The sequence below is a fragment of the Crassostrea angulata genome, chromosome 7 (assembly GCF_025612915.1).
Source record: "Crassostrea angulata isolate pt1a10 chromosome 7, ASM2561291v2, whole genome shotgun sequence".
In the NCBI taxonomy this organism is placed as follows: domain Eukaryota; kingdom Metazoa; phylum Mollusca; class Bivalvia; order Ostreida; family Ostreidae; genus Magallana; species Magallana angulata.
The window spans coordinates 58678634-58695742 of NC_069117.1; the positions used below are offsets into that span (position 1 = coordinate 58678634).

At 32.4% G+C, this 17109-nt stretch overlaps 1 protein-coding gene across 9 annotated transcripts in view; it reads left to right on the forward strand.

Annotated features, from left to right (window-relative positions):
• LOC128193163 (uncharacterized) overlaps nucleotides 1-13002 on the forward strand; it is a 38923-nt gene extending 25921 nt beyond the window's left edge. For 3 of the 9 annotated variants that reach the window (XM_052866447.1, XM_052866454.1, XM_052866450.1), the window contains one exon: nucleotides 62-1199. In XM_052866447.1, the coding sequence (XP_052722407.1) occupies nucleotides 62-138 (77 nt within the window). In that variant the 3' untranslated portion in view covers nucleotides 139-1199. Of the gene's footprint in view, nucleotides 1-61; nucleotides 1200-8564; nucleotides 8699-8791; nucleotides 9021-10489; nucleotides 10532-10956; nucleotides 10993-12461; nucleotides 12498-12695 lie in introns of those variants that run through there. The other 6 variants (XM_052866448.1, XM_052866451.1, XM_052866453.1 and 3 more) reach the window with 6 other exon arrangements.
• Nucleotides 13003-17109: the final 4107 nt, after the last annotated feature.

Sequence of the window (17109 nt, forward strand, 5' to 3'; positions counted from 1 at the left end):
TTTTTTTTCACAAATCTATATATCATAAATTCAATTATTCAACAATCTTCATTTTAAACAGTTTCAGGCACATCAGCTTCCGGTACCATCGCTGGAGGAATCACTGTACTCGTTCTACTCATTCTTCTTGTCGTCTAGTTCCTGTCTATTTGTAAATACACCGATCAGCAACTTTTTTAACAAACAAAAGACTTTACAGGCCAAGTTATACCGTGAACTTGAATCAGCTATACTATTCCTATAGCTTACATTATGAAGAGTTTTATACTGGATTATTTTGATATTTGTGTTAAATATAAATATATATAAAATTATGATATCTATAATTATTGCTAAAAATTGTCTTTCATGTACAATTGTGCTTATTTATAACCACATTTGGATTACTTTCTTTAGTTTATGGGAATGATAAATACCTTTAAAAATCGCAACATTTTTTAACATAAATAGTTAAAAATATGACGTTTTCTGATTTCGTCTATTAACCTGTTAAGTCATGTACTTGATAGACCATAATTAATCACCTAATTGTAATTTTCTACGGATGTTTTTTTCTCGATTACAACTTATAGCACACGGCGGATGTGACATGTCGGTAGTGGATGCTCACTCCTCCAAATTAGCTGATCCTACCTCTAACTTTTTGAGAGGTGCTACTGTTTTGTATTTTTCCTTTGGATTTTTTATTTCGAACACTTTCGTTATTACCACATGTCATTTTTTACAGTCTGATTTCTTATAAGGGCATGGTCATGATCTTAGGTCATGATCTTAGTTTTTAAAAAAATCTGTTTTAAATATTTACAAAGTAAGGCATTTCAATATATAGTCAACCAATATTTGAATGTCAGTCGTCGGGTTATGAGCGAGATACAGAGCTCACTTTACACTCATTGCATGATGTCCTGGATATATGAAGACTTAATTCCCCAAGAAAAATCAATTTGAATAAATCTTCATATCCCCGAGGGTATTTGACTTTTCTGGGGCGATTAAATCTTCATATTTCCAGGAAAATAAACGTTTTATTACACCGAACAACAGATGATTACACAAAATATGTCCATTTCAATTTTGTTGACTTTTATTTCGAAAGCAATAACGTCGCGTTATTTCGCCTCATTAAAATTCGCCCTTGACGTTTAGGCGGGTATGATTGTGACATTGATTGCAAAACAAAAATAAATCTGTACATTCTGTTCACTAATATTTCTGAAGTTTTTCTATTACAATCAATGCATAGTATGTGTGTAATAAACACAATCATTCTGTTGAACAGTTGAACAGTTTATTTTATCTCTTTGGTTGTAATTTACAACATAGAGAATATTACAAACATATACACAATATATACTTTATGCGTGAGTAGAGAAAAAAATAAAACAATTGTAATGGTTCTCTACAAAATATATATGAAGTATTAAAGTACAATTTTTTAATGCAGATTAATAACCAGGAGGTTTAGCCTTCTCGTTAACAATACTTATAAATTTACATTACTTGTTTAATGAGCTCACATTGTTTGAGGAAAAAAGCTCGTTAAATTTAACAATATTTGGTCTGAAAAGATAAAATTTTGGTATATACTTTTCTCTATCGTTTTTCAACACAGTGCAACACAAAATATAGTGAAATTCATCTCCAATGTCTCTGTTACACAAATTACATAACCTGTTACTTCTTTCTATGTCATTCCATCTACCAGTTTCAATAGGTAATTTATGGTTTGAAGTTCGAAATCTAGCTAAAACTTGTTTCATATAATTATTTAAATTACAATTAACATACGGTTGGCATCTAAATTCTAAATTAGTAAACAACTTATATATAACACCTTTTGAAGAATTATTGCAGATTGATTCCCAGTTTTGTTGTAACTGATCAGTTAGCTTTTGTTTTAAGCTTTTGATTAGCCAATCATGATTAACTACTTGGTTATTCATCCAAATATTACTATACCCACTGTCATCTAAAATTGATTTCGGGGACGACGAAACCAAACAGTTTCCTTTTCTAAACATTCTTATGATGCATTTGGGGATAAGCCCATTAAGAAATTATTTTTAATTACTTTAAATAGTTCTAACTTTGAAAAGAGACCGATTCTGCTAGTGTAAATAGGCGAACGTTTTTATCAAAATTAATTTGCCACTGAAATAGCGAAAAAAATCGGACCATGTAGCTTTAAATAGAAGAATATCATTGCAACAGATCTTGAATTGGTTATATTTCTATTTTTTCCTAACAATTGCCTCGTAGTATTACATGATTACATAAAGATTTGATTTAAATTTGATGTCAGGAGCCTATTTACGTACACATTTATTGATGCTCTCTAGTGTGCAATGACCCTAATGAAAATACGCAAGAATCAAACAAAACTTCTGATCGAATGTTGATTGTTCAAATACGTTTCTAACCAGTTTTAAAAGATTCAAGATAGGCGTATTGTCAACTTTAACATGTTTCATTTAGTAATGTCAGTAGCAGAATATAATTTCAGCTCAGATTTGCTGAAAACTTTATTTAATTTGTTATCACATTTTGTCTTACGTCTTTCTATCTGTCCGTCTGGTAGGAAATAATGTAGAGTGTAGTATAACGTTAGTACTAGTAGTGACGTGTGTTTTGTTTAGATAGAGTTATGGTTATGTTTATAATTATGTACATATGTTACAACTACTTATAATTCATATGGATTTTAGCAAATTAATAATCGATAAAATACAATCACGGTTTATCGCTGTTACACTTAAAGCAATATGAGCTGTATTTTCTCCACTCCCTTTTTTCATGCCAATACACATCTATATTAAGCAATTCTTTGGAATTTGATCTTGCAAAAACATGGCTATAGTGAATATCAACAAAGCACTTTTCTGACATCAAACTATATTCTTTCCAAACATCGTTTTGTCAGTATAATGTATAGTTTATCTAGAACTTATCAGAAAATAAGTAATAATTACGAATAACAACTTCCGTAGAATCCACCATCCGTATTCCCCCACTGTGTACCCCACGTGTATCTGGTCACGGCCTTGATTTCTTCACTATGACATACCCTTCTTATTGTCGGAATTCATATCATTTTACAGCGTCCTGCATATAGGTATACATGTTTACAGTATTTGAATTAGTATGTTCATAAACTTTTGTGTTATGTTCATAAACGTTTGCATTAAATTCTTCCTTTAACGACTTCAAAATTATATCAGGACAATTGGAATATATTTTATTATGTTCGGGCGTCATTGTACTCTTTCTTATCTTTATTGCTTTTTTCGAAGCTACCGGAAAGGACGATGATATATTACACCTGTGTAGAAGACTGGGGAACAGACACTACTGCGCAAATAAATGTACATGTAATACCTGTGTATTTTTACTTCCTATTTTAGGACGCGCTTCATTTTGCGTTTAATTATCATCGGTAGATTGAGGGCTCTAAAAGGGTGACTATTTACGTATAACTGGGATTGAAGAAAAAAGCAAACTGTCTATATACCTGTGATCAAACAAAAACATAAAGCATGACTTTTGCATTTTTGTGTGCCATTTTGCTTAGCGTCAGGTTACTTGGTGAGTATTCATGTTTCATATTAAGGCCAAAATAAATTAATACCGAGCGAAGCGAGGATTAATGGTAATACGTATATATAAGTAAATCAGCGAAAATGAATGTTGAATCAGGGGTACTAAGGCCAAAAAAAATTTCTTCCAGCCCTGGGCGCCGCCATATTGGCAGCCATTCTGTTTTAAAAAAGTTAGTTCGAACATTGATTGACTGGTACTTATCGATGTTTATTGCCCCTAAACTCGATTAAATAAGTTCAAGAGTTTCTATGGAAGTTAATTTGAATTAAAAGAAATTATAAAGGAAACCAGACATGTATCAATAGTGCTTCAATCAAGGAACACGACTTGTTCTATGTATGTCTTATCAAATTATCAGATGGAAAATAAAAACTTTTTTTTGGCCTTAGTACCCCTGATTCAACATTCATTTTTCACTGATTTTCTTATATATACGTGTTACCATTAATCCTCGCTTCGCGAGGCGGGCTTCGCCCGCCTCTCGCTGCGCTCGGTATTAGTGGGTTTCCTATTCAAGCTTGAAAAAAATATGGTAGGTAGGTAGGGAAAACATTTTATTTTATTTAAACATTTTTTACCGTTGTCATCAACTTTTTACCCCCCTGGTGATGACACTTTCGAATTGTTATTGCTAACAATGTGCTTGGCAAGCACGATGCCATTTTCCACAAGAAATCGCTGTCAAAATAAATCTTTAAATTGGTGTAGAGTATGTGTTTTCTCAAACACGGAAGTGACTAAGATTGGAATTTCTAAAAGTAAAACCGGAATCGTTGATATCCGGATTAATATATCGACGATAAAATGTTTTGGGTCGGGTATATTTTTAGGGTCGGTCGGAGAACCGGAAACACACTATTAATTTATCTACGCCTAACCTGTATTTATTTTCCACAAATTATCAACATTTAATATTCCAAAGACCTTATCTACAATATAACAATTTTTTTAGAAAAAAGAATGCATAATTTTTTACATATATATCCTCATTAGGCTCACACGGAAGATAAACGCTTTTTTTGTTAGTTAAAACTCTTTCAAAACAATGTGCTACAATGAAAAGTTGAAATTATTCTCGTAACTGGTTTAAATAGTTCACTATGGAAATAATATCCAAACGAGATATAAATTATCAGTGCAAATTTTGAAGTTTATATTTTGCAAGATTCATTACGATAGACCATATGTTAAACTGTTGGTTTACATGGTTTTTTTAAATGAGCGAGCACTACTGCTAGAAAATTACTCCAGTATAGCAGTTTTAAAACTTCTATGGGAGGGGGGGTGGAACAAAATGATATGTATAGTTGTTATATAAAAACAAGAGGCCCAGGGGCCACATCGCTCACCTGAGCAACAATTGCCTTAATTCTGATCAAATTAGCATTACAGTATCAAAATATCTTGACAACTGAATACAGTAGATCTTCTTTAAAAAATTGAAAATCTGCCAATTTTTATCCACCTCTTATTTTTTTTGGTAAATACCAAGCCCCTTTTGTTGTTGTACCTGTAAGAAGATTTTTCTCTATTCCTATAAACCCCCCCCCCTCCCCATTTCGTGGCCCCACTATTCTCTAGGGAATCATGGTTTCATCAAACTTAAATCTACCTTTAATCTCCTAACCTGTGCTTTCACACTAAGTACTGAGTTTTGGACCGAAAACTTTCCTAGAATATTTTTAAAGATTCTAAAACTTGATCCCCCAATTGTGGCCTCACCCTAAGAAGAAGAAAATTTTTAAAGATTTTCTCTATATATTCCTATGTAAAACTTGATCCCCCAATTGTGGCCCCACCCTACCCCCGGGGACCATGATTTGAACAAACTTGAATCTACACTACATGAGGATGCTTCCACTCAAATTTGAGCTTTTCTTGCCTGATAGTTTTTGAGAAGATTTTTAAAGATTTTCTCTATATATTCCTATGTAAAACTTGATCCCCCAATTGTGGCCCCAACCTACCCCCGGGGACCATGATTTGAACAAACTTGAATCTACCTTACCTGATGATGCCTCCACTCAAAGTTGAGCTTTCCTGGCCTTATAGTTTTTGAGAAGAAATTTTTTAAAGATTTTCTCTATATATTCCTATGTAAAACATGATCCCCTAATTGTGGCCCCACCCTACCCTGGGGACCATGATTTGAACAAACTTGAATCAACACTTCCTGAGGATGCTTCAATTTTAATTTGAGGTTTTCTGGCCTAATAGTTTTTAAAAGAAATTTTTTAAAAGATTTTCTCTATATATTCCTATGTAAAACTTGATCCCCCAATTGTGGCCCCACCCTACCCTGGGGACCATGATTTGAACAAACTTGAATCAACACTTCCTGAGGATGCTTCCATTTTAATTTGAGCTTTTCTGGCCTAATAGTTTTTGAGAAGAAGATTTTTAAAGATTTTCTCTATATATTCCTACGTAAAACTTGATCCCCCAATTGTGGCCGCACCCTACCCCCGGGGACCATGATTTGAACAAACTTGAATCTACACTACATGAGGATGCTCCCATTTTAATTTGAGTCTTTCTGGCCTGATAGTTTTTGAGAAGAAGATTTTTAAAGATTTTCTCTATATATTCCTATGTAAAACTTGATCCCCCAATTGTGGCCCCACCCTACCCCCGGGGACCATGATTTGAACAAACTTGAAAATACACTACCTGATGATGCCTCCACAAAAGTTTAAGCTTTACCGGCCTAATACTTTTTGAGAAGAAGATTTTTGAAAAATACCAACAAATTTTCAATAATTCTCAATTATCTCCCCTTTAAAAAGGGCGTGGCCCTTCATTTGAACAAACTTGATTCCCCTTTACCTAGTGGTGCTTTGTGCCAAATTTGGTTGAAATCTGGCCAGTGGTTCTTGAGAAGAACATGAAAATGTGAAAAGTTTACGACGACGACGACGACAACGACAACGACGACAGACAACGGACAAATTGCGATCAGAAAAGCTCACTTGAGCCTTTGGCTCAGGTGAGCTAAAAATGGATATAAAATTACTGAATAAAAAAGCAAACGATAAACAAGATCTATTTTTTTTCACAAAACCAAAAGATCATAGATGTCATAAAATAATACAAAACGTTGTTGATTTAAGACCCATCTTATCATAGATGATACTTTATTTTTTATATGTATTATCTATTTAATTTTTTTTCAGTATCCACAAGATGTAATCATTATTCATTAATGTTTAAAAAAGAGCATCACACTAAAATATAGTTTATAGAAAATACTTCTATTTTTTATTTTTATTTTTTGGGTCGGGGGGGGGGGGGTCTTTACTATGATTTATAATTGAATTTTTTAGTTTTTTGGGGGTGGGGTTAAGGAGAACGGAGCTGTAATTGTTAGATCGGAAAAAAGTAAAATTTTGGAAATTGATTTAGACATTGATGAGCGATGTATACTTTTTAAATTTTATCCTCAGCATCTGCACAGAACATTCAGATACAACCCCTCCCGCCGACTGTCAATTACGGGGAGAATGATTTGGCCATCGTGTGTTCCATCACCAACCCTTCACAACTTGCTGCAGTGTACTTCATAGAGCTACAGAGGAACTCTAGTACATTGTTTGATGGTGTAGTGTCAGTAGTTACAGGACAAACATCACCAATACAATGGAAGGACTTTGCATTACGGAACCGGGCCTCTGCCACTGCGAGCATAGATTCTCCAAGCAGTGCACAACTGAGATTGACGATAGACAAAGCCAATGTGCAGTGTCCTTCTGACTTTAAGATGTACGTGTGTAGAATGTCTGGCTTTAGTTCTATTGCGTCTGAAGTAGTCACACAGGAGACAAGTCCAATCATAATTTCCTACATTGGTATGTACTATTTACTGATCCTATTTGATAATAATTACTGGTACTTGTTAATGTATCCATAAACAAAATGCAATTGTTCTTTATGAATGGAAATTGCTTATATAGAAGATGACGTAAAGTGAATTTGATAATCTGGCAATATTTTCACACTGTAATAGTTCGTCACAACAACTCTTTTAGAACTCTTTATCTTGGTGTAATGAAGTTTTGACCCAAAATACTGTGCCTTTGTTTCTGGGTTTTAAAAATGTGTTCCTTTTTCCCACAAATGTCATACACCAAGATATTATTAAAAGTTGTTCCCACGGTAGTTTATGATAAAGATGAAAATGTTAACATTTGAACAAGCAACCTTCAACAACGGACAAAACACGGATATATCATCTGAGTCATACGGGTGTTCATATGATTAGAGGTTGTGACGCTAGAGAGAGCCTCAATTATAAGAAACTAAATTTTGATGAACTTTTTTTTAATCAATATTCTATATTATTGTGAGCTAAACAAACTCTATAAACGTCAATCCTGTCCTCAAGCACCTGTGCCCCAGATGGTATAGATTCAAGTTTGTTTAAATAATAGTCCAGGGGTAGGGTGAGACCACAATGGGGGATGAGTTTTTACATAGATATATAGAGAAAATCTTTAAAAATCTTCATTTTAAAGACTATTTGGCCAGAAAAGCTTAAACTTGTGTAGAGGCATCCTCGGGTAGTGTAAATTCAAGTTTGCAAAATCCCAGTCCCTAGTGGAAGGGCGGGGCCGTGATGGCTGTTTGAATTTTTACTTAGGAATTTACAGAGAAAATCTTTAAAAATATTCTTGGAAAGTTTTCGGTCCAAAACTCAGTACTTAGTGTGAAAGCACAGGTTATGCAGATTTAAGTTTGATGAAACCATGATTCCCCAGAGAAAAGTGGGGCCACGAAATGGGGGGGGGGGGGTACATAGGAACAGAGAAAAAAAGGGGTGGATAAAAATTGGATAAAAAAGAGGGTCTATTCAAGAGTATCATCATCCACGAAATCGTGCAAAAAATAGTGGCGTTGTGAAACAATACATTTACATATCGAACAACCCTTGTATGCACATTAAGAAGAGAAGCGCTGTTTTTTGTTTTCAGTGAAGCCAGCTGTAATTGAAGTGCCCCGAGTGAAGATCCTGAATGAGCTCTATGTTACGCCAGATCGACAGTTTCCTGTTGGAACTGCGATAACATTAACCTGTCGAGGACAGGTAGGAAGTGACAAAAGCAATGTAAGTATCACTGGCCCATGAACATAGAAGTCTGCTATATATTTATAAGATCTTTTGGTCACCTTTAACGTTTCGTATATTTTATTATTTTAGACTATCAGATGGTGCGCCCAAAAGACCAATGAAATGATGTTCACCGGATTGCCCCAGACCCCGATCCACTCAGAGGCCTCTCTATCAGGGTGTCAGTACACAAGGTCCAGTACCATCACATACAACCTGACCAGCGAAGACACCTTCACAAAGTTCTTATGCGAGTCTGGAGATACCGGTTTGTGTGGGACGGGGACCGCCATACAATATGTCAACATCAGCACTACTGGTAAATTGTCATAGTGTATAGCATTGGTGGACCCAGAGGGGGGTTTCCGGGGGTTGGAACCCCCCCCCCCCCTTTCTCTGGGACATATGAAATTTTTTTTAAAAACGTTTAATGCCTATTTAATGTCAATTTTTCCATTTTATAATAGAAATACTGTAATTATCTCAAATAAATGCTTTTAAAATTGCTAATTGAAAGAATTTTGTACTGCGTCCCATAATTTTGTTCTTTAATATATGAAAAAAAAACCTATCGATTTTTTATCGAAATAAAGTAAATAAGCTGTATCGCTAAAAACACAGATTTATAATAACATCTAAAATGTATTTTCTACTCTATTTCTTTTTAAAAAGAATGATTATAGTTACAAGCCATCGAGTAAAACGACATTCGTTTTACTTTAAAAAGCCGCTTTCAAATGTATTGTTTAGTTTTAACTAAAGTAATAATAATAAACGAGTTTTACTCCTTTACATACGAAAAATACAAAGAAACTTGCATTACCCGCTTATGTGGGTTATGCTATTTTCCTGGAATGCTAGACACCTTCATACCCACATGAAACACAAAAGAAAGCATTTTTTGTTCTGTTTCCAAGAATCGGAAATTCTGTTACAAAAATACCGTGTAAAGGGTTTATATGTAAACCATTATGTAAATGCCCAACTTTTTAAAACTTTTCTAAATATGATCGCATCTGTACTAGTCCAGATGATGTAGCGCACCCATAACAGAGGTCACATCAAGTTCCGGGACGACAATTACTTTTACAATTGTATTACACACGTACCATTTATTTAGCAGATAAATTATTCCCATTCTTTTGTCATATCCTATCATTTAGACCTTTATTTAAGAAGGCAATCGATAGAAACCAAAATCGATAAATAGTTCAGAATTTAAAAACATCAAAGACATAAAAAAAAATTACCAAAATATCCATTTTTATAATAGTTTGTCGGAATTAGTCTGAGTTATTTTTTGTTTCTTAGTGTTTCTTTTCTATCAAGCATAGACGCACTTTCTCATTGCTGGAGACCTGGGTTTCTTGAAACTAGATAAATATGCAAATCTTCCTTACCTAAACCAAAACGGCAAAACGTTCAATAATGCAGTGCGTTCTGATGATAAAATAGATGTGAAATAGATAGTGATAAGATAAATGTTGATTAAATACAGTAATATACGCACGGAAACGGTCAAAAAGTCATTGTTTATTGACAAATGATGAATTTTGCACATACTGGTTTTCATAAAATGGAACCCCCCCCCCTTTTCAAAATTGCTGGATCCGCCTCTGTATAGAATACCTTAGGCGATTTTATTGCATTGTTTAAATCTTATTTCATTTCAGGGCATAAATAATCTTTCAAACAGACAGAAGGTTATGATGATCCAATTAAAACACATATTACCTTGATTTGCCAAACTTTTCGTAATTAAAGTATTTAAATCATTGTATTTATCAGTTACAGAAGGGTCCTCTACCACCAGTGCTCCTTCAACAGATGGTATGTAAATAAAAACAAATTCAAGACCAATTTATGCTACGTTCAGGTGTTTCATCGTTTTTGATTTTAAGTGTCTCGACGCAGAAAAGAAAAGTATTAAGTTAAATTACATTAGCCGTAATTTTAGTTAAGCCAGTTTTACCCTAATATGTACACTTTGTATGACTATTGTACATGTTTTCAATTTTAAAAGAACTTCACTGATCGAGACAACTTGTTATGAGTTCAGAGTCATTTTAATGTTATCAAAGAAATAAAGCTTGTTTTATACAAAAATTGATATCTCTTACTCACCTTGAAGTCTTGTTTTATTACTGTTTCTTTCTATGTATATTGTCTACTTTTTGTTATAAATTATAATTATTTTTTACATTATTTTAACATCTATTCACGTTGCTTAACTAATAATGTTTTATGAATTAAAGAGGAATCTTCCACCATCAATTCACCTACAACAAATGGTATGTAAACAAGATTATGCATAAACAGTGTTCTCAACATAATAAATTTGACTATAACCAAAAGTACGTTACCACCATTATTGAAAACAGTTCATTTTTAAAGACATTCAATTTGTCAATTTTGGGGTCCTAAACATAATTATACTAGTATACATTTTAATGTTATGATATTAAATCAAGCTTTATTGTGGAAGTTGCATATAAAAAAGGATATCATGAAATTTTTCTTGAAAGATATATTCATCTTTACTCTACATATATATTCTATATTTTTTTACAAATTAAAAATTGTGTTCTGAGGGTATTCTTAAAACCAAGCTGAATTAAATTAAAAAAAAATTTCCATACAAAATGTTCATATATGAGCAAGACTTTTGTCAGGAACGAATTAAGTGTACGTATTGAATTAAGAGAAAACGCGTGGTTTCAACGTTTTGTTTGTACACGTATCATCAGGGATTTTAATATTAAGCATGTTCATGAAATGTAATGTTCTTTTGGGAGACGGCACGTCATTCTCCTCAGACGAGATATCCAGAAAGAAAGATAAATTTCCCTCGTCATCATGGAATAATGTATTATGTGTTCTATAAACTATGTGTTTTCAAAATCAACGAAAGTTATCGATTTTAAATACAATGAAGTCACAGTGAAATCCCTATTATAGATTTCATACCACGTGTTAATTCACTAGTAAGTGCTTCTATAAATGTAAACATTAAAATGTTTGTGCTCTTATTTTATTTTAGTGTAACAACTTCATTTTAAACAAAAATATTGAAACGTCATCGCTGCCTTATAGCATTAAACTATAGATACAATATGTTACTCATCATTTAATGATGTTGCAATCCATTACGTGATGTAACTATATCTTTACATTTGGTCAAGTCTTTATTACGTGATGTCAAAAGCATAATAGGTAAAGTGTCTTTACATGATATCAAGTTTTAACGTTTTGATGAAAAATTATCATTACATTGTGTCAACATTTCATAGCGTGATGTAAATTTATCTTTATGTTAACATTATATAATAGATCAGAAGATCAATACATCATTACATTATGCCGACGCTGTTTTGCGTGGGGCAAATATCCTTACATTATGTCAACATTTTATTACATGCTTTCGATATATCCTTACATTATATCAACACTGCAATACATATCGCGATTCTATTCTGACATGATGTCAACATTTTATTACATGTTATTAATATATCTTTACATTTGATCAACACTGTAGTATATACCGCAAATCTATTCTTATATTATGTCAACATTTTATTACATGCTTTCAATATATCCTTACATTTTATTAACACTGCAGTACATTATCAAGATAATATTCCTTGTAATTGTTCTTTTGTATCAATTTTTTTTTTTTTGGGGGGGGGGGGGAATCAAACATCAGTTGAAGATCTATTTATGATAAATAAAATCCTTCTTCTTTTTTTACCATTTACAGATACGTCCGAAAACAACGATACTCTTACAACAGATGGTATGTACAAATAATCACAGTATCAAGTCTATTTATAGTATCATATTTCACAATCGTTGCAATTAAAAGATTAACGTCATATTTGTAGTTAAAACTTTGACTCGAAATAAGGAAACGATTACAGTATTATAATGATTTTTTTTCACAAATCTATCATAAATTCAATTGTTCCATAATCTTCATTTTAAACAATTTCAGGCACATCAGCTTCCGGTACCATCGCTGGAGAAGCGACTGTACTCGTTCTACTCATTCTTCTTGTCGTCTAGTTCTTGTCTATTTGCAAATGCATCGATCAGCAGCTTTTTTAACAAACAATATACTATAGGCCAAGTTATACCGTGAAGTTGAACCAGTCTATACCTTACATTATGAAGAGTTCTATCCTGGAATATTTAGACCCTAATATTTGTGTTATATGTAAATATACAACAAATTATGATATCTATCATTATTGCTCCGGTGAACTTGTTGCCGACGAAATAAAAAGATTTTTAAAATTGTCTTTCATGTACAATTGTGCTTATTTATAACCACGTTTGGATTACTTTGTTTAGTTTAATGTGAATGATAAATACCTATAAAAATCACAACATTTTTAAACAGAAATAGTTAAAAATGACGTTTTTTTTTATTTCGTCTATCAACCAGTAAAGTCATGTACTTGTTAGACCATAATTAATCACCTAATTGTACGGGTTTTTGTTTCTTTTTTTCTCGATTACAACTAAGAGCACGCGGTGGGTGTGACATGTCGGCAGTGGATGCTCACTCCTCCATGGCACCTGATCCTACCTCTAACTTTTTGAGAGGTGCTCCTGTTCTGTATTTTCCTTTGGACTTTGGATTTCGAACACATGCAGTTCGTTATCACCACATGTCATTGTTCTACATTTTGATTCTTAAAAGGGTATGGTCATGATCTTAGTTTTTAAAAAAATCCGTTTTAAATATTTACAAAGTAAGGCATTTTAATATATAGTCAACCAATATTTGAGTGTCAGTCGTCGAGTTATTAGCGCTTACTATACACTCATTGCATGATGTCCTGGAAATATGAAAACTTATTTCCCCAAGAAAAATCAATACATCTTCATATCCCCGAAGGTATTTGACTTTTCTGGGGCAATTAAATCTTCATATTTCCAAGAAAATAAACGTTTCATTACACCGAACAACAGATGATTATACAAAATATGTCCATTTCAAGTTTGTTGACTTTTATTTCGAAAGCAACAACGTCGCGTTATTTCGCCTCATTAAAATTCGCCCTTGACGTTTAGGCGGGTATGATTGTGACATTGATTGCAAATCAAAAATAAATCTGTGTACATTCTGTTCACTAATATTTCTGAAGTTTTCTTTGTTTACAACCAATGCATAATATGTGTGTTATAAACACAATCATTCGGTTGAACAGTTTATTTTATCTCTTTGGTTGTAATCACAACATAGAGAATATCACAAACACATACACAATATATACTTTATGCGTGAGTAGAGAAAAAAAATAAAACAATTGTAATGGTTCTCTACAAAATATATATGAAGTATTAAAGTACAATTTTTTTATGCAGATTAATAACCAGGTGGTTTAGCCTTCTCGTTAACAATACTTATATATTTACATAACTTGCTTAATAAGCTCACATTGTTTGAGGGAAAAAGCTCGTTAAAGAAGATGGGGGAATAAGATGGCGCAAATGCCCATTCGGTTTAGTCGTAAAAAACAATTTTGAATTTATTTTTTCCCAATTAAATCTATTAAAATATATTATAATACAAGTTTGCAAAAACATAATTTCTAACTATATTCAGTTTTTAATATATTTAACAAAAGATAAGAAAAACAAATATTGCCTGAAAATTTGGTGGTATCGAACCCATAACATAAAAACCCTAGATATATCAGATTAGCTTATGTCAGGTACTCTAACCACTGAGCCATTTCAGACACAACAAAGTAGGGTTTGTTCCCGTTTTGCACACATTTGAAAATAAGGTATCGAAAAAATGTGTGCGAAACGGGAATTTGACCAGGTGAGATAATTGCTTAATTGCTATAGTCTATATCACAGTTCCTTTAACGGCAATTGACAATGAAATAAATAAAAGTATCTACTCGCAATGATATTTACATTTATTTTATGTTACAATATAACTTGCATAAAACACATTTACACAATAATTGACATCCATGTTCTAGAATTTAATTTCAAACATCGATTTGGTCACGAACAATTTCATTTATTTTCTTTAAACAAAACAGATTATTGCAAAAATATTGTGTATGTAGTTCTTTTGTACAACTTCCTGCCTTTAGGAAGTATATGTACAAGCTACAAGTTTGAAGAAAAACTTCCATATGTTTATAATATTTATTTATTGCTTTTGCTTACATAAATGCAAGAAATGTGTCTAGTGAAAACGTTGCTAAATATTTTTCATTTATACTGTGGTTTGAATAATCGAAGAAAATAGACAAACTGGATGATGGTATGATGATAAATCGGCAATTTTATAATGTATGCTTCAAAACTTCTTGTTCAGATATTTTCACAAAACCTATCAAATGTACACCTAATTCATAGATTTTCAGCCATGTTTGAGGCATATCGAATCAATATTTAAATTATCATTTTTGTCGGAATTTTTTGAGCTACTGATTTGAAAAACCAGAAAAGTGAACCCGCAATATACTAAATCGGTGATGTCGATCATAAGATCTACTGTGAAGGCTGCTACTTCAAAGATTGAAATATTTTGTGATATAGGTATGTTTCTTTTTATGAAAATCTTTCTGTTGATACCAAACAACCAATTATAAACATGCGTTTTACATATTTTGCAGCTACAATGTAAGTTGTAAAAAGAGACACGGAGTACCCCATATGACTGTCCGTGTAGTTTTCCCTTTTATCATAAATGTGTCCATGCACTGAATCAGCTTCCATTTGGATTGGGACAGGCAATGTTTCCTAAATTCATCTTTTTTTAGTTTTATATTAAAAGTAAATGGGCAAAAATGTAAAAGTCAAATCATCTAATCCTTATCTTTCTTACCAGTGAGTGAAAATTTAAGACTAAAAATATTATTTAATATGTCATCTTTCTTTTATCAAATGAAAAAAAAAATGGTGATAGTTATTAGACTAAAACACAACAAAATACCTATATTCTTCTTGTTTTATTGCGCTATGAATGAATGATAAAACACAAGTAAAAATCCAGGTAAAATCTTTGACTTAAAGCAGACTATAATTGCTATCACAACACAATTCACACCTATTGTTCTATACCCAATTATCAAATGTGTGCAAAACAGGAACACACCCAAAGTAGGCTGTTTAAATACTATATGTGGCTTTGGCCACGAATTTACGAACTTGTATTATTTTTTCAAAACATTCAACTGTTGGGATACGAAATGATGCATAGTGGGTCATCTCTCCACGATTTTGTTGATTAAAATCGGCTTGTTTTCCATTAGACCTTATTTAGACAATGAGAAAAATATGGAGCACAGACCCAAAATGCCTTGAAGTTCTAAAAAATATCAGTATTTGTAGACTTTGATACGTATACGCCTGTTTGAGTCGATCAACATATTTCAAGTATTGAACACATTTATCGGTTAAAAATCAATGATATGTAAAATATATATTGTTTTTAATGATTTTTTTAAAAAATATCAGATTTATTGATATTTAATTTTTCAGTACCTTGTCCGACCGTGTATGGGCATTTTACATGCCTTATCCACCCATCTTCTTTAACAATATTTGGTATAAAAAGATAAAATTTTGGTATATACTTTTCTCTATCGTTTTTTCAACACAGTGCAACACAAAATATAGTGAAATCCATCTCCAATGTCTCTGTTAGATAAATTACATAACCTGTTACTTCTTTCTATGTCATTCCATCTACCAGTTTCAATAGGTAATTTATGGTTTGAAGTTCGAAATCTAGCTAAATCTTGTTTCATATGATTATTTATATTACAATTAACATACGGTTGGCATCTAAAGTCTAAACTAGTAAACAACTTATATATAACACCTTTTGAAGAATTATAGCAGATTGATTCCCGGTTTTGTTAAAACTGATTTGTTAGCTTTTGTTTTAAGCTTTTGATTAGCCAATCATTATTAACTTCTTGGTTATTCATCCAAATATTACTATACCCACTGTCATCTAAAGTTGATTTCGGGGACGAAACCAAACAGTTTCCTTTTCTAAACATTCCTATGATGCATTTGGGGATTAGTCCATAAAGAAATTATTTTTAATTAGTTTGAATAGTTCTAACTTTGAAAAGAGACCGATTCTGCTGGTGAAAATAGGCGAAAGTTTTTATGAAAATTAATTTGCTACTGAACTAGCCAAAAAAATCGGACCATGCAGCTTTAAATAGAAGAATATCATTGCAACAGATCTTGAATTGGTTATATTTCTATTTTTTCCTAACAATTGCCTCGTAGTATTACATGATTACATAAAAATTTGATTTAAATTTGATGTCAGGAGCCTATTTACGTACACATTTATGGATTCTCTCTAGTGTGCAATGACCATAATGAAAATACGCAAGAATCAAACAGAACTTCTG